Source organism: Podarcis raffonei, chromosome 4 (genome assembly GCF_027172205.1).
Source record: "Podarcis raffonei isolate rPodRaf1 chromosome 4, rPodRaf1.pri, whole genome shotgun sequence".
NCBI classification, from domain to species: Eukaryota; Metazoa; Chordata; class Lepidosauria; order Squamata; family Lacertidae; genus Podarcis; species Podarcis raffonei.
The window spans coordinates 3,102,270-3,125,384 of NC_070605.1; the positions used below are offsets into that span (position 1 = coordinate 3,102,270).

Sequence of the window (23,115 nt, forward strand, 5' to 3'; positions counted from 1 at the left end):
GGTTTCCCCGCGAGTAGGGGAGGCGCAAAGGGTGCCTGCCGAATCCCACGTTCACAGGCTTCTCCCGCCTGTGATTTTAACGGGTCTCCGCTTTCGCCGTAGCGGCCAGACCCAAATTTCCACGGAGCAGATTCCTCCCGGTCAGTGGAAATCCGCCATTGTCCAGAGGCACCAACCCGGAAGTTCTCTTCTGAGCATTTCAACAAACCCCACGTGGGGACAAAGTTAGATCAAAAGAAATTCTTTTAACTACAAAGACTACTCTGAGCATGCATACATAATCTGAGAGTAAATAAAAGAGGACTAGAGAAACTCTGGAGATCATAAACAGGAGAGGATGGAAAGATGGCAAGGAGATAGGCATCTTTATCACCTTCCTGTGAAACTATTTCCAGGCCCTAAGATCAACATCCTGAGATTAACATATCAGAAAGGCTACTTGAAAGAAGCTGCCCACTATCTTTCACAGCCCAGGATGCATGCCTGGTGAAGCAGCTGGCAGCTGGGCTGTGTGCGTGACTTGTCAAGCAGAGAGAAATGGAACAGGATGCAGAGGTGTGGATTGATCAAGAATCATCTCAAAATAGTTTAAACCCAGTCAATGCAATGCTTTCATTGCTGACACAGATGGCTTACTCTATATTTGTTATAATTCCTCATAGCAATCCCACCTGATCACTACAAGGGAGCTGCACTCTTGGAACTTCAAACCACTTGGGAGAAGTTGGGTGTGCATAAAAATTGGTTTGGATGCAGCCTTGTTTAATCCATCTCTGTCACTGGAATGCTTTCTTTAAAAAAACCTTTGAAATCTACAGACTGAAGAACACTATTTTTTAACAGTGAAACTAAAATTTATATATATATATATATATATATATATATATATATATATATATATATAAAATCTTTTTAAGGATTGAACTGGATAAAAGTGTTTCCTTTTTGTGTCTAATTGCTTCGCCAGGCTTTGAGCTTCCTTGCAAACCAATTTCTCTTCCCTTTGACACAAAATTGTCATTTGATAAAGGTATCAGCTCCTGTTTTTTTTAAACGTAAAGTTTGGTAAATCCTCTGTCGAATTTGCTGGGTCTTCACACTGTACACAACAGGATTAAGAAGTGGAGGGACCGCAATGTATATGTTGGCCATCAGCATGTGGACAATGGGAGAAAGGTGCTTCCCAAATCGATGTACCACAGTGACACCAATCATTGGGACGTAGAAGATCAAGATAGCACAAATGTGAGAGATGCAGGTGTTGAGAGCCTTGAGGCGCTCTTGGTGGGATGCAATGCTCAAAACAGTCTTCAGGATTAGGACATAGGATATGAGAATGATCACAACGTCCAACCCCAAAGTAAACATGGCCATTACCAAACCATACAAAATGTTGACTTTTGTGCCAGAACAGGCTAACGTCATTGCATCTGGATGTAGGCAGTATGAATGAGAAAGTACATTAGATCGGCAGAAAGGGAGCCGTTTAATAAGAAATGGACAAGGGAAGATGACACAGAAACTTCTGCAGAAGATAGCTATAGCTATTTTTGTAATGACTGAATTTGGTAGACGTATTCTGTACCTCAGTGGATCACGGATGGCAATGAACCGGTCATAAGCCATTGACACAAGAATGCCAGAGTCCATCTCTTGAAATATGTGAATAAAGAACAGCTGGCTGATGCAGCCATTGAGTGGGATTTCTCTCGAGTCAAACCAATAGACTCCCAGCATTGTTGGCATGGTGGAGATGCAGAGGCCCAGATCCGAGCAGGCGAGCAGGCAAAGGAAGAAGTACATGGGCTCATGGAGGCTTTGGTCAATCTTGATGACATAGAGGATCATGATGTTCCCAAGCAGAGTCAGGGCGTAGAGCACAAACAGTGGGAAGGCCACCCAAGAGTTCTTCTCCTGCATCCCAGGGATGCCAATCAGGACAAAGGTTTGGTGGCTCACAAGGCTGTCATTATACTCAGGGATGGATGACATGGCATGCAAAAAAAAAAAAATAATAATATTGGGAGGATTCTAAGGAGTCATAAAATTCTTATTCTGACACGATTTTACAGATTCTGTAAAGTTGTATTCTGAAGACCGATAAATTTCCTAGTTTAGCCCACTAGGAAAAATAATATTGGAGCTTCCATTCAAAGAAGGAAGAGAAGTCCTGATTCCTGCCTCAGCCCACCTTCTACCCTGGCCATAGACCACCCCAACATCAGCATCAAAATCAGTTCCCAACAGTCTTCCAACTTTGTGCAGTGGAGTGGAGGTCACAACAGTGCGGCTTTCAAAGATTCAGTCTCCCAAACCCTCATCTGCAAAATAGGAATAACATTCACAGTGTAAGAGTTAAATTAGAACTCGTAGATATAAATCACTAGACGTATAGTATTATTGGAGAAGGACAGGACTGGCCTCACCCCATGTCCTCCTCTTATGAGAAGACACCTTGATATGGAGGTTCTTCATTTTGCAGCCCTATCCAGTTGATGAGAGGATTGTGATCACAGAATCATAGAAATGTAGAGCGGAAAGGACCTTGGGGAACATCAAGAATCATAGAATTGTAAAGTAGTGACTGGAGTCTAAAGGTTGGGGGGTGGCAGAACAAAGATACAAATAAACACTGAATAAATGGTCCTTAAAAAGAGACTAAGGTGCTTCCAAAGAAAGCAAATATATAGAGAGAGTAAATAGTTCAGGAGAGATTGCACAAGCCTATTCATCTTTAAGAGGTGTTCAAATGCTTTATAATCATATACTTTATTGTGGCAACTCACCCTGGGAAGGGCAGGAAAGAACTAAAATAGGTAACAATGGAAAGAAAATCTAGGGGAAACTCAGCCAGATGGGTGGGGTATAAATAATAAATTATTATTATAAATTATTATTATTATAGAAGAGAAGCTTACATATTTCTCCATACTGCAGACAGATGTTGCAGCAAAAACTGCAGCCCACCACAACTTTCCATTCTTCCTCACTGAGTGGTCCTGTAGTCCTTCTGCTGTGTAGTCCTTCTCCCCCTCCTTCCTTCTGGAAAGCAGACCCCCACCCCCACCCCCAACCTAGAGCAGAGCAGTAAAACCTCTCGATTATTGACTCCTGATCCAGGAAACCAGATGTTTTCTTGACCAGCACAAACCCTGCCCCCCCATTCTGAAGTTCCAGATTAAACCCCGTCTCTTTCTGGCTGACCCAGTATGAATGGCAGCCTATTTACATTACTCAGGGAAACGTCTCTGAAGTCAATCGGAGGAAAACACATCCGTTCGATAGCTCATGCCACCCTTTGCACTTACCTGACTTCATGGCACAGCCTGTGAAGCTAAGATGCTTTTTCCCAGGGGCAACGCTGATCCTGCCTGTGCTGCTCTAAGAGGGATTCTGCCTGTGATATTTATGGTGTGTGAAGAGTTACTGAAAAACTCTTCCCTCAGGGAGACAAGCTGCCCTCAAACCGGGAGACAATTGCTGAATCCTGTGAGAGGAGATCTTGCAAATCCCAGTGGCAAGTATTAGGTAATCTCTGTGGATCCTGCACAAGGACCTGGAGTTCTTGTCTCAGAGATGTTCCAGGGATCACTCTGTGCTCCTCTCCTTTGTATAACCAGAGAAATGGGAGAGGTACAGAATATCTTAACAGACAGATATCTCATCCTCCCCGCAAAAGTGAAGACCCTTAAAACGTGGGTCTGAGTAAAATAATTGGGTTCTTGTCATAAAGGTCCCAAAGAGGTTTGGTTGGCAGACCATTCTGACCAGTGAAGTGCACACAGGTTTTGTGCAGTATGAGCTCAACATACTGCAGCACTTACAATGCACACAGCAGAATTCTTCTGCAGCTTCCAGACTTTCCTGGAGCGCATTGCAATAAGCTAATTGGGAGATGACTACAGACCTTCCTTCTGTAGTTAAGCCCTGCATCTGGAAGTGAAACCATTTGATGACAGGTTTTCAGAATAAAATCAATTGGCTTATCATTTCCACACATTTAACCCAGTAAAAATAGATTGGAAGCTGGAGTTAACGTACATATATCTATTTTCAAATCACAAAGTCCTTTTCACAGATCAGTTATATTCGGTGTGAGACTTTAATGCTATATACTGTATAAGGTTGGGAGAGAAGAGAGGTGGGTGGGTTATAAGCTCTTTGTAGTGTAAGGTAAAGGTAAAGGTACCCCTGCCCGTATGGGCCAGTCTTGCCAGACTCTGGGGTTGTGCGCCCATCTCACTCAAGAGGCCGGGGGCCAGCGCTGTCCGGAGACACTTCCGGGTCACATGGCCAGGGTGACATCACTGCTCTGGCGAGCCAGAGCCGCACACAGAAACGCCGTTTACCTTCCCGCTAGAAAGCGGTCCCTATTTATCTACTTGCACCCGGGGGTGCTTTCGAACTGCTAGGTTGGCAGGCGCTGGGACCGAGCAACGGGGGTGCACCCCGCTGCGGGGATTCGAACCGCCGACCTTTCGATCGGCAAGCCCTAGGCGCTGAGGCTTTTACCCACAGCGCCACCCGCGTCCCCTCTTTGTAGTGTGATCATGCATAAATGTCTTGGAAAATGCTTAACAGGGCCAGTTTTGGGGTGGAATTTAATACCTATTTATTTATTTTGCATATTTTTGTAGGACTAGTGTCTGAAAGGGTTGAATTATGGGGCAATTCCATCCCATGTGGAGATATGTGCATTTGGAGGTGCAGTCTCTCCAGCATTTTGGTGAGGTTCCTGTGTGTATCAGCACTAACTTACGTGGTGCTAAGTACCATCTATAGATAAGTTTCAAGGTGAGTTCCCTCCTTTTGTCTGAGATAGATTTAAAGGGAGGTTTAAGGATTGAACCTGGTAAGAGTATTTCATTTTGTGTCCTTTTGCTTCTTCAGGCTTTGAGTTCCCTTATGAACCACATTCTGTTCCCTTTAGCACAGAATTGTCATTTGGAAAAGATATCAACCCCTGGTTTTCTTTAACGAGAACATTTTGTAAATCCTCTGTCGAATTTGCTGGGTCTTCACACTGTACACAACAGGATTAAGAAGTGGAGGGACCGCAATGTATATGTTGGCCATCAGCATGTGGACAATGGGGGAAAGGTGGTTCCCAAATCGATGAACCACACTGACGCCAATCATTGGGACGTAGAAGATCAAAATAGCACAAATGTGAGAGACGCAGGTGTTGAAAGCCTTGAGGCGCTCTTGGTGGGATGCAATGCTCAAAACAGTCTTCAGGATCAGGATATAGGATATGAGAATGATCAGAACATCCAACCCCAAAGTAGACATGACCATTACCAAACCATACAAAATGTTGACTTTTGTGCCAGAACAGGCTAAATTCATTGTGTCTGGATGGAGGCAGTATGAATGAGAAAGCACATTAGATCGGCAGAAAGGGAGCCGTTTAATAAGAAAGGGGAGTGGGAAGCAGACACAGAAAGCTCTGGACAATATAGCTATTCCTAATTTTGCAATTGCAGAATTTGGGAGAAGTGAGGTGTAACTTAACGGATCACGGATGGCACTGAACCGGTCATAAGCCATTGCCACAAGAATGCCAGACTCTGCCCATTGAAACAAATGGATAAAGAACATCTGGCTGATGCAGGCATCAAGTGTGATTTCCCCTGAGTCAAACCAATAGACCTGCAGCATAGTTGGCATGGTGGAAATGGAGAGGCCCAGATCCGAGCAGGCAAGCAGGCAAAGGAAGAAGTACATGGGCTCATGGAGGCTTTGGTCAATCTTGATGACGTAGAGGATAGTGAAGTTTCCCAACAGGGTCAGGGCGTAGAGCACAAACAGTGGGAAGGCCATCCAAGAGTTCTTCTCCTGCATCCCAGGGATGCCAATCAGGACAAAGGTTTGGTGGCTCACAAGGCTGTCGTTGAAACTGGTGATGGAGGACATCGTTCCCCAAGTGTATTTGTTGGGAAAATGCTAAGGAATAAAAGTCAAATGAATATTAGAAATCTGGTATGATTTTACAGGTTCTGTCCTAGTTTAGTCCAACTTGAGACATTGTATTAGATCTTCCACACATTAGAGCCTTCCAACTCTGACATACGATTCACTCTTCTAAGCCCAACCAGTGCCAGTCTTATGATTTATTTGTTTGTTATTTACATAGTTTTTACTCCACACTTTTGCCAAAGGGGATCTCAACCAGCTTCTGAAGTTCAGTTGTAAGAGAGTTTCTGCTCTCAGATTTACATATAAAATTATGTGACAGAGAAATGCATGGGGAAGGAAGCAGAAGTAGCTATTCCACACTTAAAGGTACAGTTCTTGCAGAGACTACCTGCGGCAGCCTGTTGGGATGTCTACTCAGCCTCTCTTGTGGAGAACTGATGGGAGCTGGTCTTTCAGCAAATCAGTGGGACAGCCCTGCTTTCCTTCTGCTCTATTCTTCTGCTCTATTCTATCTAAATGGCAGAATGGATAACTGTGCAGCTGAGAGAGGCTGGTTTTACTCCACCTCCTCTTCTGTCAAGGAACCTGGAAACCAAGGTCCTTAATTTTGGAGCTCCAGGGGGCAAGTGGGTTGGGGCCAGATATGACCAGAGGCTGAAATGAGTTAATATATATATATATATATATTTTAAGTGCATAATCAAAAAGCTAGTGATTGTATTTCAGTGTGTTCAAGATGTTACCATATTCCTAAAACATATCAAAGGAAAATCAAAGGCACATTCTACATAAATCCAACTTGGGGAAGAAATATATAAGGAACCGTGTATGCATTTGAAAACACATTTGGACACAATGAATACGGGGGTGGGGGGATACAGAAAATAAGCTTAGAATTAATTCAAGGACTGCATGTATAAGCTAAAGCAAAAAATACTCATTAGCATATGATGCTGAATACACTACCATTCACATAAGTTGAACTTTCATATCAGCCTTTTCATGCACATTTTCTGTTTGTTTTGTTGTTCTTGCTTAGAATTAATTCAAGCCACTGCTATACATGGCTTAGGTCCAGCCTATCTGAAAGATCATATTCTCTCATATGAATCTGCCTGGGCTCTGAGATCTTTGGCGGAGACTCAGTCCCATCACCCTCCTAGACACATTTGGTGGGGACACAGGAGAGGGACTTCTTGGTGGCTGCTCCCAGACTTTGGAACTCCCTTCCTTGAGATGTTCTATTGGCTTCCTCCTTCATATTCTTTCACCAGCAGGTGAAGACAGATTTATCCCTGCAGAACTTTTGGAGCTGACTGTTTTTAAGGAAAGAGCTGATGCTAGCATGTTTTTATCGCTCTGACCAACATAAAGTTTTTTTCCTACTGCTTAGTCAGAATCTCCTTTCTTGCAATTTCATTCCATTGGTTTAGCTCCTCCCCTCCAGAACAGGAGAAAACAAGCTTGCTCCATCCATGGACAGCCCTCCAGCTATTTGAAGATGGCTATCAGATCACCTCTCAATCTTCTCTTCTCCTGGCTAAACATCCCCAAACCAATCCTTCTTGAGGGGCCACCCACAATATTGTTCCCTAAACACATCTTGCCTTTGAAGCATTTAGGCTCCACAGCTGAAGTTTCCACAAACATCTTTCCTGTTGGACCCACCTGGCATTCCAGGTGCATTTATTTGGCTGTGAGTGGACTTGGTGGCCTCTTTGACACTTCTCTTCCTCCTGCTGGGAACAGGTTGTTAGACTATTCTTATATTACTATTTAGTGACTCCATTAATAATGGGTTATGGTCCGATAATGTTATTGGTATTATTTCTATTTTTCTTACTATTAATTCCAATTCTTTGGATATCCAGATGGCATCACTTCTGGCACTACTTTCATGCACATGTGAATAAAACGTGAATTCCCTATCTAATCAATGTTTATTTCTCCAAATATCTATTAAATTCAGATTTTCTGCCATTTCTCAAAAGGTTTTTGGAAGCCTTCCTTCTTTGGAAGAAATGCCAAAGATCCACAGAGCTCTAAAGGAAAGACTTAAAAATGAAATGGTCAGGGACCAGCTGGACTCTTGGTCTGTTTCTGCAGGGCTGTTCTGAGGTTCTTATGCTATCCATACTTAAGAGATGCAAGCTCTGTCATTTCACAATACTGTGAGAGATCTATCTGGAACCGATCAAAAAGTTTATATCTCAAACAGCGCTTTGCACATACCTGACTTTATGGCACGGTCAATGTGACACGTTTTCCGCAGCAGCAAACACTAAGCCTGCCTTTGCTGTTCCAGGAGAGATTATCCCTGTGCTTTTTTATGGCGTTGAGAATTATGGAAGAAACATTTCCCCTCTGGGAGAAAGGCTGTCTCAAAACTGCCAGAAAACTGCTTTGTCTCAGGGGGAGGAGATCTCTGAAACCCGGGGGCAATTACTTGGAAATCTCTCTTCGTCTTTTTGAAATAATTTTTATTTGATTTTACAATTGTTGTTGTTTAGTCTTTTTGTCGTGTCCGACTCTTCGTGACCTCATGAACCAGAGCACGCCAGGCCCTCCTGTCTTCCACTGCCTCCCGCAGTTTGGTCAAACTCATGCTGGTAGCTTCGAAGACACTGTCCAACCATCTCGTCCTCTGTCGTCCCCTTCTCCTTGTGCCCTCCATCTTTCCCAGCATCAGGGTCTTTTCCAGGGAGTCTTCTCTTCTCATGAGGTGGCCAAAGTCTTGGAGCCTCAGCTTCACGATCTGTCCTTCTAGTGAGCACTCAGGCTGATTTCCTTCAGAATGGAGAGGTTTGATCTTCTTGCAGTCCATGGGACTCTCAAGAGTCTCCTCCAACACCAGAATTCAAAAGCATCAATTCTTCGGTGATCAGCCTTCTTTATGGTCCAGCTCTCACTTCCATACATCACTACTGGGAAAACCAGAGCTTTGACTATACGGACCTTTGTTGGCAAGGTGATGTCTCTGCTTTTTAAGATGCTGTCTAGGTTTGCCATCGCATTTTACAATTATAACAATACAAAATACATATCCATATTTAGAGATTTCTTAATCACCACCCTCCCCTCCATGGGTCCTATTGTCAAGCTTTTCAACTGCATCTTATTTCATAATCCGTTTTTTATCTCTCTCCATATTGTCCATGATATTTGCTACATTACAAGTCTTATTAGAATCCTGCCAATGTTTCCATCTGCTTACAGTGGTCTCCTAGATAAATTATAATTTCTCCCCTTTCTTTATTTAACTTTTTGTCTTCTTGGTTCCTGAGCTTTCTGGTCAGTTTTGCCATTTCGGCGTAGTCCATCAGCTTAGTCTGCCATTCTTCTCTGGTAGGGGACTTTATCAACCCTCCATCTCTGGGCTAGTAGCATCCGTGCGGCTGTCGTCACGTACATAAAAAGTCTTTTCTGCTCCTTTGGGATCTTGGCATCTATAATTTCTAATAAAAAAGCTTCTGGTTTTTTTTTAATAAAGGTTATTTTAAATATTTTTTTCCATTATATATCATTTCCCAGAATGCTTTTATTACTTTACACGACCACCACACCTGCTTTTTCTTTACATTTCCAGCTGCTATTTGTACTTGTCTTATACATTTTTGCTAATTTACTAGGAGTCAAATACCACCAGTGCATCATTTTCATATAGTTTTATTTCACTGTATAACATGCTGAGAATTTCAAATCAGTTTTCCATAACCTTTCCCAATCTGAAAGTTTAATATTATGCCCCAAATCCCTCTCCCAGTGTATCATTAGATTTAACCTGTTCATCTTTTGTATGCCATTCCAGGAGCAATCTGTGCATTTTCAACAGTAATTTTAAATTATTTTCTAACAAATCTTTTTTTCAAATCTTGAGGTCTCACAGCTGAAACCTTTCTTTTTGTCTATCCTAAAAATATTATTTAATTGGTGAAACTGTAACTAATCAGTTAATAAATCCCTTAATTCTTCAAAATCTTTCAGTTTCAGCTGATGTTCTACTTCACTTAGCAGCTCCCTGTATTTCCCAATTACTTCTCATGTTTAGTTTTTTTCAGAGATGTCGCTTCTAGTGGGAAATGCCACCACGGTGTTTTCTGTTCTAGTAGGTTTTCATATTTTCCCCGAACAGTAAAAATTGATTTTATTACTAAATGATTCTGAAACCCTTTTTGTACTTTTGCTTTTTCATAGCAGAGATGCATGCAATCCAAATCTGTTATCATGTCCTTCCAAATCTAGAATATTTATGTTTTTCAATATTATCCATTCCCTGAGACAGGATGCCTTTTAATAGAATTTTAAATCTGGAAGGGCGGAGCCCCCTCTTTCTTTATCATCTGTTAAGAATTTATATTTTATTCTTGGTTTACCCCCCTGCCACATAAATCTAGAAATGTTTTTTTTGCCATTCTTTGAAATCTCTACGTTTCTCTTTATTTCTTTCCAAGTAGCTGTATAATTATCATTAAAAATATTTCTATTCTTAACTGTTAACCATACACCTAAATATTTAACTTTCTCTCTCTACATAAATCAGTGGTTTGCTGTAGGTCCTTTTTATATTGCTCTGTCATGTTTTTCACCGAGACCTTAGTTTTATTTTTATTTAATTTGAAACCTGCCACCTGACCAAATTTCAAGACTCTTTGTATGCTACTCTTCAGATCTTCCACAGTAATCAGAAGGTCATCTGCAAAAGCTTTCAGTTTAAATGTTTTACCATTATTCCTCTTATTGTCTCATCTGATCTGATATCCCTTGGCAATGTTTCTAACACTAAAATAAACAATAACGCTGACAGGGGACACCCTTGTATTGTCCCCTTTGTTATTTTACATTTTTCAGTCATCACATTATTGACAATCAACATAGTCTGTTGGTCTGAATAAATTGCCTCAATACCTCTAACAAATGCCTCTCCAAAGTTCATCATTTCTATCTCCCCCCCCCATAAATGACCATGAGACATTGTCAAATGCCTTCTCTGCATCTATAAACATCAATGCAGCTTGTTTTTCATTCCTGGCCCCCAGATATTCTATAATATCAATTATATACCTTATATTGTTCTTCACCTGGGAGCTTGGTAAAAAGCCAGCCTGTTCATGATGAATTAAATCCTTCAACATCCCTTTCATATGATTTGCAAATAATTCATAATCATTATTTAATAGAGAAAGCAGCCTGCTTTGGGATCAATGTGATATAGGCCTCTGTCCTATCTCGTACTTTCCCAATATTTAAAATCTCATTCATTACATCTTTAAGCAGTTGTACCAGATACTCTTGTAGATTACTGGGAAATCTCAAAAGCTCCTGAGCAAGGTCCTGGAGTTCTGCTCCAGATGTTCTGGAGATCTTATGTGTGCTCCTCTCTTTCATAAGGGTAGACAAAGGAGATGTGCCCAGATGGGGGAGAAATTTGATTCTGTTCACATTTAAAAGTGGAGTTACTACTACAAGCACACTAAATGCACAATATTTGTGGGGAAAGGGTTACAGAAAATCCAGTTGTCTAATGGGATCTATATGAAGTTAGCTGTGTCTCTGCAAACCATACAAATCTTGACTTTTGCGCCAAAACAGGCTAACTTCTTTGCATCACGGTGAAGACAGTATGAATGAGTAAGCACATTAGATCGGCAGAATGGGAGACATTTAATAAGAAATGGAAATGGAAAGCAGACACAGAGACTTCTGGAGGAGATATGGTTCAACCCATCCCTAATTTTAAACCACTTTATCAAATAATTATCCTTCTGTGATAAAAGGCATTTCAAAATAAATATCAACCCCTACTTTTCCTAAACTGGAAAATGTTGCATAACCTCTGTCGAATCTGCTGCGTCTTCACACTATACACAACAGGATTGAGAAGTGGAGGGACCGTAACAAAAATGTTGGCCATCAGCATGTGGATAATGGGGGAAAGGTGTCTCCCAAATCGATGTGCCATACTGATGCCAATCATTGGCACATAGAAAATCAAAATGGCAGCAATGTGGGCCACACAGGTGTTCAAAGCCTTCAGACACTCTTTTCGGGATGCAATGCTCAAAACAGTCTTCAGAATCAGGACATATGATACAAGAATGATGAATACATCTAAGCCTAAAGTGGAAATAATTGCTATCAAACCATATAAAACGTTGACTCTTGTGTCTGCACAGGCTAACTTCATGGCATCTTGGTGGAGACAGTAGGAATGAGAAAGGACATTGGATCGGCAGAAAGGGAGCTTTGAAAGAAGAAAAGGGGGTGGGAAACAGATACAGAAACTTCTGGAAAAGACAGCTATGCCTATTTTTGCAATTAACGTATTTGGGAGACGTGACCTGTATCTCAGTGGATCACGGATGGCAATGAACCGGTCAAAAGCCATTGCCACAAGAATGCCAGACTCTGCCCATTGGAATGAATGGATAAAGAACATCTGGCTGATGCAAGCATTTAATGGGATTTCTCTGGAGTCAAACCAATAGACCCCCAGCATAGTTGGCAAGGTGGAGATGCAGAGGCCCAGATCCGAGCAGGCAAGCATGGAAAGGAAGAAGTACATGGGCTCATGGAGGCTTGGGTCAATCTTGATGACATAGAGGATAGTGAAGTTTCCCAACAGAGTCAGGGTGTAGAGCACAAACAGTGGGAAGGCCACCCAAGAGTTCTTCTCCTGCATCCCAGGGATGCCAATCAGGACAAAGGTTTGGTGGCTCACAAGACTCTCGTTGAAACTGGTGATGGAGGACATCATTCCCCAAGTGTGTTTGTTGGGAAAATGCTAAGGAATAAAAGTCAAATGAATATTAGAAATCTGGTATGATTTTACAGGTTCTATCCTAGTTTAGTCCAACATCAGACATTGTATTAGAGCCTCAAAACCCATTCGAAAAAGAAATATTCCAACTCAGACATATTATTCCCTCTTCTAAGCCCAACCACTGTCAGTTTTATGATTTGTTCATTTGTTATTTACAGAGTTTTAATCCACACTTTTGCCAAAGTGGCTTCTGAAGTTCATTAGCAAGAGGGTTTCTGCTCTCAGGTTTACATATAAAATGATGTGACAGAGAAATGCTTGGGGAGGGAAGCAGAAGAAGCTATTCCACACTTAAAGCTACAGTTCTTGCAGAGACTACCTGCGGCAGCCTGTTGGGATGTCTACTCAGCCTCTCTTGTGGAGAACTGATGGGAGCTGGTCTTTCAGCAAATCAGTGGGACAGCCCTGCTTTTCTTCCGCTCTATTCTGCAGCCCGACGGGAGTTTAGCATCATTTGTGTAGCTCATGGATCCTAAAGCCAGTTTGATTGCACCATAAGGGAAACCGGGACACTCCCTCCACCACTGATTTGTGTAGTGGCTGTAAGTCTGAACTGGGAGCTGATAAATCTAAACATCCCCAAACCAATCATTCTTGAGGGACCACCACAATATTGTTCCCTAAGCACACCTTGCCTTTGAAACATCTAGGCTTCAGAGCTGAAGTTTCCACAAACATCTTTCCTGTTGGACCCACCTGGCATCCCAGGTGCATATATTTGGCTGTGAGCAGACTTGGTGACCTCTTTGACATTTCTCTTCCTCCTGCTGGGAACAGGTTGTGAGACTATTCTTATATTACTATTTAGTGACTCCATTAATAATGAGTTATGGTCCGATAATGTTATTGGTGTTATTTCTATTTTTCTTACTATTAATTCCAATTCTTTAGATATCCAGATGGCATCATTTCTGGCACTACTTTCATGCACATGTGAATAAAACGTGAATTCCCTATCTAATCAATGTTTATTTCTCCAAATATCTATTAAATTCAGATTTTCTGCCATTTCGCAAAAGGTTTTTGGAAGCCTACTCTCTTTGGCAGAAATGCCAAAGATCCACAGAGCTCTAAAGCAAAGACTTAAAAATGAAACGGTCAGGGACCAGCTGGACTCTTGGTCTGTTTCTGCAGGGCTGTTCTGAGGTTCTTATGCTATCCATACTTAAGAGATGCAAGCTCTGTCATTTCACAATACTGTGAGAGATCTATCTGGAACCGATCAAAAAGTTTATATCTCAAACAGCGCTTTGCACATACCTGACTTTATGGCATGGTCAATGTGACACGTTTTCCGCAGCAGCAAACACTAAGCCTGCCTTTTCTGTTCCAGGAGATTATCCCTGTGCTTTTTATGGTGTTGACAATTATGGATAAAACGTTTCCCCTCTGAGAAAGAGGCTGTCTCAAAACTGCCAGAAAACTGGTGTGACTCAGGGGAAGGAGATCTCGAAAACCTGGTGGCAATTACTCAGAAATCTCTAAAGCTCCTGCACAAGGTCCTGGAGGTCAGCTCTGGGCCAGACGTTCTGGAGATCTTGTGTGTGCTCCTCTCTTTCATAAGGATAGACAAAGGAGATGTGCCCCAATGGGGGAGAAATTTGATTCTGTTCGCATTCAAAGTGAACCTATCCAATCCATACTTTCTGGAACAACACATAAGGATAGACAAAGGAGATGTGCCCCAATGGGGGAGAAATTTGATTCTGTTCGCATTCAAAGTGAACCTATCCAATCCATACTTTGCGTGGCGATTCCCGCCCCCTCCCATGAAAGAAGTAAATAACGACACCAGACACAAGAATTTAGGTTAATGGGCGAAATTGGCCACAACTTTATTGATTACAGGTAAGAGTGGTATTGGCTTTAGGCATTGGCCCTAACAGACTATCCGGTATAACCGGGAAGGGTTAAACACCAACAGGGGGAGCCCCCCGAGATGTACATCCGTAAGCGCTCCCCCAGGGGTTACCGCTCGGGAGCGCGCTTTAGGCCCTAGCCTCCGTAGGTTTCGGACGAGGCGACGCCCCTCGGAGTCCTTTAACAGACCACCCTTCAAGATTTGGGGGAGGTGATGGCATTCCTCCCCCCCGACCGCATTTGCATGACAATACCCCTTGCCAATGCCTAACCGCCAAAACCAAGGAGTTGTGACGTTTTGCTACGAGGTAGGCGAAAAAACCAAGTGGCGTCAAAATACAGCCAATTAGCCAAATGGAAAAACTCCTACCAGGCCCCTTGCGGCGACCAGCCGAAGCCCATAGCAAAGTCAGAAGGTAAGCCTAAAGGGTGGGTGGGTGGGAAATCCTGGGCTGAGGAAGGAGCGAAAGGGGCGAGGCAGGGCAGTCCTGACCTTAAGAAGACCCTGAAGTGCCCGCCCCTGGCGCCAGCCGATTGGCTGGCGGTGTGGGCGATGAATAATAAGTAACTAAGGGGATTCCCGCGACCCGCGGGGCTTCCTAGCCCCGCGAGAAGGTGATGGGGCGTGCGCCCGCAACCCCACCCCCTCTTCAGGTCGGGAGTGTCTTTGCGTGGCGATTCCCGCCCCCTCCCATGAAAGAAGTAAATAACGACACCAGACACAAGAATTTAGGTTAATGGGCGAAATTGGCCACAACTTTATTGATTACAGGTAAGAGTGGTATTGGCTTTAGGCATTGGCCCTAACAGACTATCCGGTATAACCGGGAAGGGTTAAACACCAACAGGGGGAGCCCCCCGAGATGTACATCCGTAAGCGCTCCCCCAGGGGTTACCGCTCGGGAGCGCGCTTTAGGCCCTAGCCTCCGTAGGTTTCGGACGAGGCGACGCCCCTCGGAGTCCTTTAACAGACCACCCTTCAAGATTTGGGGGAGGTGATGGCATTCCTCCCCCCCGACCGCATTTGCATGACAATACCCCTTGCCAATGCCTAACCGCCACCCGAGCCAGGCTCGCCGCCAATACCCTCAGACCTGTAACCAATCCTTAATACCCTGGAAAATTTCAGCCAACCAAATGTCGCAACCAGCATCAGAAAGATGCACGCCATCCCTGCGGTAGAGCATTTCGTTGCTAAACTGGATGCCAGGGTGCTCGATGACCTGGCCACCCATCGCCCTTACTCTACGCGCCACCGAACGCTCCAGGATTCTCCTGGCTTTATTGACCGCCACCGGGTTCGCAGCATCGCGCCAGAAGCGCCTTTCAAGCAAGGATGACCATATGATTGTCAGCTCTGGATAGGAAGTCTGCAGCGCCTCCAGGTCATTAAGAATATGCCACCTTAAGTCGACCCCCTTTCTATAGGCCAGGTCGTTCTCTCCTAGCTGGATAACCAGCGCCTTGGGCGGGCCCTCCAGCGCAATTTTATTAAACACCGTTGGAAGAAATTCCTCCCAACGCATTCCCCTCCGAGCCAACCAGGAAAACTGCACATCATTCGGGAGCTGGGGATAGCTGGTCATGCCCCTGGAGACTGCCCGTAGTCTTGCCCAATGGACAATGCTGTGGCCGATGATCCAGAGCCGCACCGCACCTGCACCTATGGACAAGGAGAAAGGAGAGCCGGTCGGGGGGGGGGAATAGCGAAGGGTTAGCGTGCTTTTCGGATGTAGCCCCTGAAGGCATTAGACCTCCAGCGACCCATGTTCATTATTCTCTCAGCAGGTAGACCCATGTGCGCCGCGGTGGTGGCTGCCCCGATGCGGAAAGAGTGTGCTGCATAATCTTCAGGTGGTAGCCCAATAGCCGCGATCGCCTTGCGCATGACCCTCGTAAATTGGTGTTTAGATAAGCGGGAGCCGTCTGCGTGTATAAAAAAGGGGCCACTTACTTTAGGTCTTAAGCAGAGGAACTTCCTAGCATCCTTTACCGGGCAAGGGCCGTCACTCCTAGTCGCCTGCAAGCGGACTAAGGCCCCTCTACCGAGCTGATCGGTCTTTGAGCTACGTATTTTGAGGATTACCTCTGAGGTGGACACGGTCACATCATCCACGAGAAGCCCTCTGCTACAATTGGTCGGAAGGTCATCACAAACTACCTCACCAACTCGCAGGGCTCCGAAGAACGCGAAGGAAAATGCTGATGTGAATAGCCTGGCCTCATACCTAGACCAACAGATGACCCGGAGCTTTGAGCGAATCCGCGTAAGTATGTCAAAAGTTATGGGTCTCCTGGAGTCAGAGCTGGGGGGCTGTGCTCTCCGCCAGCCCTCCAGCATCTTCCGTACCACGAAGTGTGCGCATGGATCGACTGAAAACAAGGCTTTGGAGAAAAAGGATATGGCTGCAGACTGAATGTTGAGGGTTTTTGGGGCCCTACCTAGGTCACGGAGGCGTACCAGATATTCAATAACCTCAGATTTGTTTGGGGGCTTGCCTGGTTTAAACTGCCCTTTCTTTTGACGAAAGAATGTGAAGTCTAACCACGCTTTGTTATAAGATCTTAAGGTAGATGGGGCAACGGCCGACAATACTCCCTTTATTGCTTCTCGTTGCCAATACTCCAGAGGTGCTCCGGAAACTGCTGTGGCAGCTGCTGCGCATCCGGCGCTAATGAGCGAAAGCGCTCCATCTGGAATCGAGATAAAGCATCGGCAATGTTATTTTCAATCCCTGGTACAAACTTAGCTGACGCATACAGGTTTAATCGAAGGCAAGCGAGGACGAAGTATCGCAACAGCGACGCTACTCTAGGAGAACGAGAAGACTGCTTATTCAACACCGACACCACTGCTTGATTATCTGTCCAGAAGCATACCCTACGGTCTTTGAACTGCTCGGCCCAAAGGTGAATAGCCACCACGATGGGGAAAAATTCTAAAAATGTAAGATCACGTAGGATGGGTTTGCCCTGCCAGGAAGGAGGCCAACGTTGCGCGCACCACTGACCCCTAAAGTAGACGCCAAAGCCCAATGACCCCGCTGCGTCTGAATGCACCTGGAAGTCTGCCTGTAACGTCATGCTGTCCTGCCAGAGAGAAATTCCGTTATAACTATCTAAGAATTGGAGCCAGACCTGGAGGTCAGATTTTACGGCCTTCGAGAGGCGAACCCGATGATGAGGCGATCTTAGGCCTGCTGACAGTTTCGCTAGCCGACCACAGAAAGGACGACCAGGGGAAACTACGCGGCATGCGAAGTTAAGGTGACCCGCGAGGGACTGAATTTGTCTCAGGGTAAGCTTCCTCAAAGGCAGGAGCTGAGAGATAAGGTCTTTTAAGGCCGCCAGCTTCTCTGCAGGTAGGCGAGAAGTTTGGGCAATTGTGTCCAGCTCAATGCCGAGGTAGGTCAAGGTGGTGACCGGTCCCTGTGTCTTCTCGTTCGCTAGGGGGACGCCTAACTCCTCGGCCAATGACTTGAAGGCCTGAAGCAAAGACAAGCAATCATTAGCATTATTTGCCACCAAAATAAAATCATCCAGATAATGCCCCACCCCGTCGGAACCGGTTCTGAATTTCAAAGCCCATTCGAGGAAGGTGCTGAAAGTCTCGAAGGCCGCGCATGCGATTGAACACCCCATGGGCATGGCCTTATCGATGAAGTAAGAACCTTGGAATTTAAAGCCTAGCCAACGGTAGTCCTCCGGGTGAACTGGGAGGAGGCGAAATGCGGATTCGATGTCGCATTTGGCCAGGAAGGCACCTCTACCGAAACCCCTAACCAATTTAACAGCTTGATCGAAGGATGCATACTTAACCGTGCACAGTTCGTGAGGGATAGCATCATTAACAGAAGCACCTTTGGGGTAAGACAGGTTGTGTATAAGCCGGAACTCCCCGGGTGCTTTCTTTGGAACTATGCCAAGCGGTGAAATATGCAGGTGATCAATAGGAGGGACCGCAAATGGGCCAGCCACCCTCCCTGCTAAAATTTCTTTCTGAATCTTTTTTCTAGCTATGTCCGGTCTTTCCAATATAGACTTTTGATTTGGGGGATTGCTCGAGTTGGGGGTGGTTGCCACTGGAATTCTAAACCCCTCAGCGAAACCCTCCCCCAACAGCCGGGCAGCCTGTCTGTTGGGGTAAATCTCCAGTAGGGTTCGGAGGGGTTGGAGCTTTATTGGAGATTGGGCAAGGTCTAAAGAGAGATTAGTAGCGATTTCCAACTGCGGCCTGGGTTGGTCCTGATGCGCCGGGGGGAGCACTCCGGTTTCCCTGGTGGAGGTGCCCCCTGCCACCCCGAAAGGGCTGCTGCCTACCTTTATAACAATTTACCACTGGATGATTACCCATACACTTGTCACATTCGTGCAAGTACTTACAAGCTGGGCGCTGGCAAGCGCCTTTGTTGAAGTCCCAGCACTGTCTGCGACGTTTACTGTCCGCCTTACCAGGTTTAGCTTGCTCATGCGTTTTCTTTTCGATGTTGGGCCCGACGTGCTCCATCCAGTAGTTGTTGTCCCGCTGGTCCCAACGCGTCGAGGACAACAAGGAGGCATTTCTACGAAAGTCCTCATCGTACGAGATGGCCGCCTCGTCCCCCGCTAATTCCTGGGCCCTTCTCACATGGGCCAAATAAGAAGCAAGGTGCAAACCGCGTTTCGGATAACATCCTGCCACAATTCCCATGAAAACCTGATAGCCATTGAGCCAGTTCTCAAACGTGCGCTCCGCCCGGGGTGACCTGTACCTTTTCTTACCGTAGTACCGCTTTTTCTCCCCTTTACCTTTTATCTGGGCTGGTGGCAGTAGAGTGAACATATCCACGAAGTCGCCATTAAGTATTTTATCCCTCTTTCTTTTAGAAAGATGGTTGAAATCCTGGGCTGAGGAAGGAGCGAAAGGGGCGAGGCAGGGCAGTCCTGACCTTAAGAAGACCCTGAAGTGCCCGCCCCTGGCGCCAGCCGATTGGCTGGCGGTGTGGGCGATGAATAATAAGTAACTAAGGGGATTCCCGCGACCCGCGGGGCTTCCTAGCCCCGCGAGAAGGTGATGGGGCGTGCGCCCGCAACCCCACCCCCTCTTCAGGTCGGGAGTGTCTTTCTGGAACAACACCTATGCCCTTCCTTACCAGCAACCCTTCATGCTGAGACATCACACCTCCTTGAGGATCTTGGAGAGCCTCAAGTTTTAGACCTTATTACAAATGTTTGGCTAGTTTTGTGGGGGGTGGGAGGAAGAACAAAAGAGGGTGGAGTGAAGGAGGGCGGGCGGGGGAGCTGGCTTGAATGGAAGCCATCTTTGCCATGAGAAATTGAGGGAAGGTTGAACCGTTCAACCCAGGGGGGTCTACCTCTAAAAGTTTTGAAGGCACACACATCGCAGCAAAGTAGGGATGGGGATGGACTTCAAATAGTTCCACAATTTGGAGTGAACCTCCTCATTCAACATATGAAGGGCTGTGCTTGGATTGCAATGGGGACAGGCAAATTAGACTGCATGCCTAGAATCTGTACAAGCAGAGATTCCTCCAACTCATATTTGCTAATTTTTTATGATGTGGTCTAAGGAGACCCCTGGTTCTTTCTCCCCTTGATTTCTAACAAAAATGGTTTCTAGATGATTGCAGCACTTAGGATGCAAAAAGGTAAAGGACCCCTGGTTAAGTCCACTCAAATGGGGTTGCGGTGCTCATCTCGCTTTCAGGCCGAGGGAGCCAGCGTTTGTCTGCAAACAGCTTTCCGGGTCATGTGGCCAGCATGACTAAACTGCTTCTGGCACAATGGGACACCATGACAGAAGCCAGAACGCACGGAAACGTCAATTACCTTCCCACCGCAGCAGTACCTATTTATCTACTTGCACTTTTTGGCATGCTTTCAAATTGCTAGGTTGGCAGGAGCTGGGACAGAGCAATGGGAGCTCACCCTGTCGCGGGGGAAACCCAACATGGTCACATTTGACTTCAGAAGAGGACATTTCCCCAAAATGAGGGAATTGGTGGTGAGAAAAAAGCAAGTTAAAAGGCAAAGTCAAGAGGGAGGTGTTTAAAAACACAATATTAGAAGCTCATCTGGAATGTGTACCATAGAGTGAAACTTTGCCTACTTTCAAAGCAAAGAACTTAACAGGTCACTTGAGGTCATATCAATATTTTACCAGCCTCAAATACCTGAGAGTATGAAACAGTCTTTCCTGCTGCTGCATCACCACCCATCTCTCACCTGGATTCATTGAACAAGTGAAGCCCTCACTGCACTGCTGTCAGAACATCTTTCTTATGTTTAATCTAAATTTCATGCAATTTGAACTTTTTGGTTCTGGTCCTGCCCTCTAGAGCTGTAGAAGACAAATTTGCCCCATCACCTCTATTCAACCTGCACTTTGAACCTTGGAAGATGGCTATGTGATCTCTCAAACATTATAATAGTTCACATGACATTTCCTTATACCACATGGGTAGTTACTCCCAGTTGTATAACTATGGTGCAGGGGTCAGCAAACTATGGCCCGGGGGCTGGATGCAGCCCCCTAGGCTCATAAATCCGGCCCGTGGTCCCTGCCACCCTCTTTGTCAGTCCCTGCGCTCTGCGGATGCCTCACCGCACAGGGACTGACTTCCGCTATGCTGGCATGGCTTCTGGGCGGGTGGCGATGCTGGTACAGCTTTGGATTGGCTGCAGTAAGCTCCTGCAGCCAATTCAAAGCCTCAGCATTTGGATTTGCGTGCAGGGGAGGCGACAGCATGGAGCAGAGCGGAGGTGGCACTGCCGCCCCCAGGACCTGAGCAGGGCTTTCCCCATGGCAACGGTGCATGCTTGGCAAGGGCCTCTGGCTTTCCTTCGGCCTCCTCCTTCTCCTCCTCTGCCTCTGCCATTGCTGCTCCTGCTGCTGCTTCTCCTACTCCCCGACGCTGCTGCACTGGCCACGGCCCCTTTCCGGGAGGGTGGGATATGAGGAAGAAAGAGGCACCGCAGTTACAGGTAACTGGGCTTGGGCTTCAGGCGAGGGGCTGCTCTCTGGCTCCCCACAGTGAAGAGGAGCATGCAAAACGGAGGGGATGATTGCTGCAAGAAGATTTGTGTGGCGCTTGCACAGGACCAGCGATTACGCACACACAGAGAGACCTTGCCACCGTATTGTTGTGACCATTGCATGGTGCATACTTACCCAGGAGTTGTTGTGCTCTGGTGGGGGGTGATGTCAACTTCACTTTTACTCAGAAGGCAGGCCCACTGGAATGAATGGACCCGAGTTAGGCATGGCCACTCATGTCAACGGGTTTACTCTTGAGTAAAAAATAGGGGAGTGACTTCCTCATAAATACACATTTTTAAAAAAAAACTGTAGTCCGGCCCCTGACAGTGTTTGAGGGACAGTGAACCGGCCCCCTGTTTAAAAAGTTTGAGGACTCGTGCTATGGTGGATCCACAATCTCTCCTCATAAATTACTATAAACCCTAACCAATATCTTCAGTCCTGGCCTGCCGGTCTAATCTGGGTAGCAAATCAACTGGAAAAGTAACAGCTCCTTTCTGTGTTCTGCACTATGCATGTTGCCATTGCAATTGTGACAAGACCTAGAACGATGGGCTCCTCGGGACCCCCAGGCCATGGTGGGACTTCAGAGCAAAGGGCTGCTGGCTACATCTCCCTCGCCTTCCACCATGATAGAAAGAAATGCAGAACTGATTGCTGGAACATTTCCCCGAGAGCAAACTTCAGGTCCTTGCACACGACCTTAGAGGTCCCCCTAGCAACTGCTGCTGGGATTGCAGAGATCTCCTCCTTGTGGTATTCAGCAGACTTCTGGCAGTTTGAAACAGTCTCCCTCTGCCTCTCGCTGTGTGTTTAAGGATCTCATGGCTTATTTCCACCTCTGGAATGGATCGCCTGGAAGCTGCAAAGGAGGGATTCTCACATTTAGGGTTCTGGATATGTTCTGCATACTCCCATGATCTTTCTTCAAGAACATACCCCTTCCATGCAATTAGGTATTGCAACTTCTTTCTTCACATCCCGGTGTTTAGATTTTGTTCTACTTCATACTCTTCATACTTCATACTCTTTCTCTCCTTCTACCATGAAGGGAGGCAGAGGTGCTTGTGTAGGTGCCTGGTAAGGGTGTGCCGGCACGACAGGCAACAAAACTGATCTGTGGGAGACAGGGTAAATCTTCATAGATACAGGTAGTTGGAGCCTGAAATTCACAGGGTTGGTCTGTCCACAACTTCAAATGGGACTACCTTCTGTGGGTTCAGTTTCCTGCATCTGCCCTTCTGTGGCAAATCACTGGTTGGCAGCTACACCTTATCTCCCACCTTAATCTCAGTGTCAGGTTGTCGGTGCGTATCAGCCGATCTCTTATAGGCCTCTTTGGCAAAATCCAAATGATCTTTCAGCAAACTCTGTATTGCTGACAGTTCTTCCACAAAGTCTTCTGCTGCAGACACTGACAGGGTGTCAGTCAGGGTTGGGAAGGTGTAAGGATGGTATCCATAGCTGGCAAAGAAGG

The 23,115-nt window shown here is 45.7% G+C and overlaps 3 protein-coding genes and 2 pseudogenes across 15 annotated transcripts in view; 1 reads left to right on the plus strand and 4 right to left on the minus strand.

Annotated features, from left to right (window-relative positions):
• Nucleotides 1-23,115, minus strand: part of LOC128412188 (zinc finger protein 850-like) — a 322,162-nt pseudogene that overhangs the window by 251,758 nt on the left and 47,289 nt on the right.
• Nucleotides 1-23,115, plus strand: part of LOC128412033 (zinc finger protein 420-like) — a 317,641-nt gene that overhangs the window by 122,260 nt on the left and 172,266 nt on the right. The gene's annotated exons all lie outside the window — the stretch shown is intronic.
• Nucleotides 1,152-2,052, minus strand: LOC128412144 (olfactory receptor 51H1-like; annotated as a pseudogene).
• Nucleotides 4,957-5,916, minus strand: LOC128412111 (olfactory receptor 51H1-like). Its single transcript, XM_053384968.1, has one exon. It carries the CDS (start codon nucleotides 5,914-5,916, stop codon nucleotides 4,957-4,959), a length of 960 nt encoding a protein of 319 aa, XP_053240943.1.
• Nucleotides 11,711-12,673, minus strand: LOC128412104 (olfactory receptor 51H1-like). The gene has a single exon (XM_053384959.1). It carries the CDS (start codon nucleotides 12,671-12,673, stop codon nucleotides 11,711-11,713), a length of 963 nt encoding a protein of 320 aa, XP_053240934.1.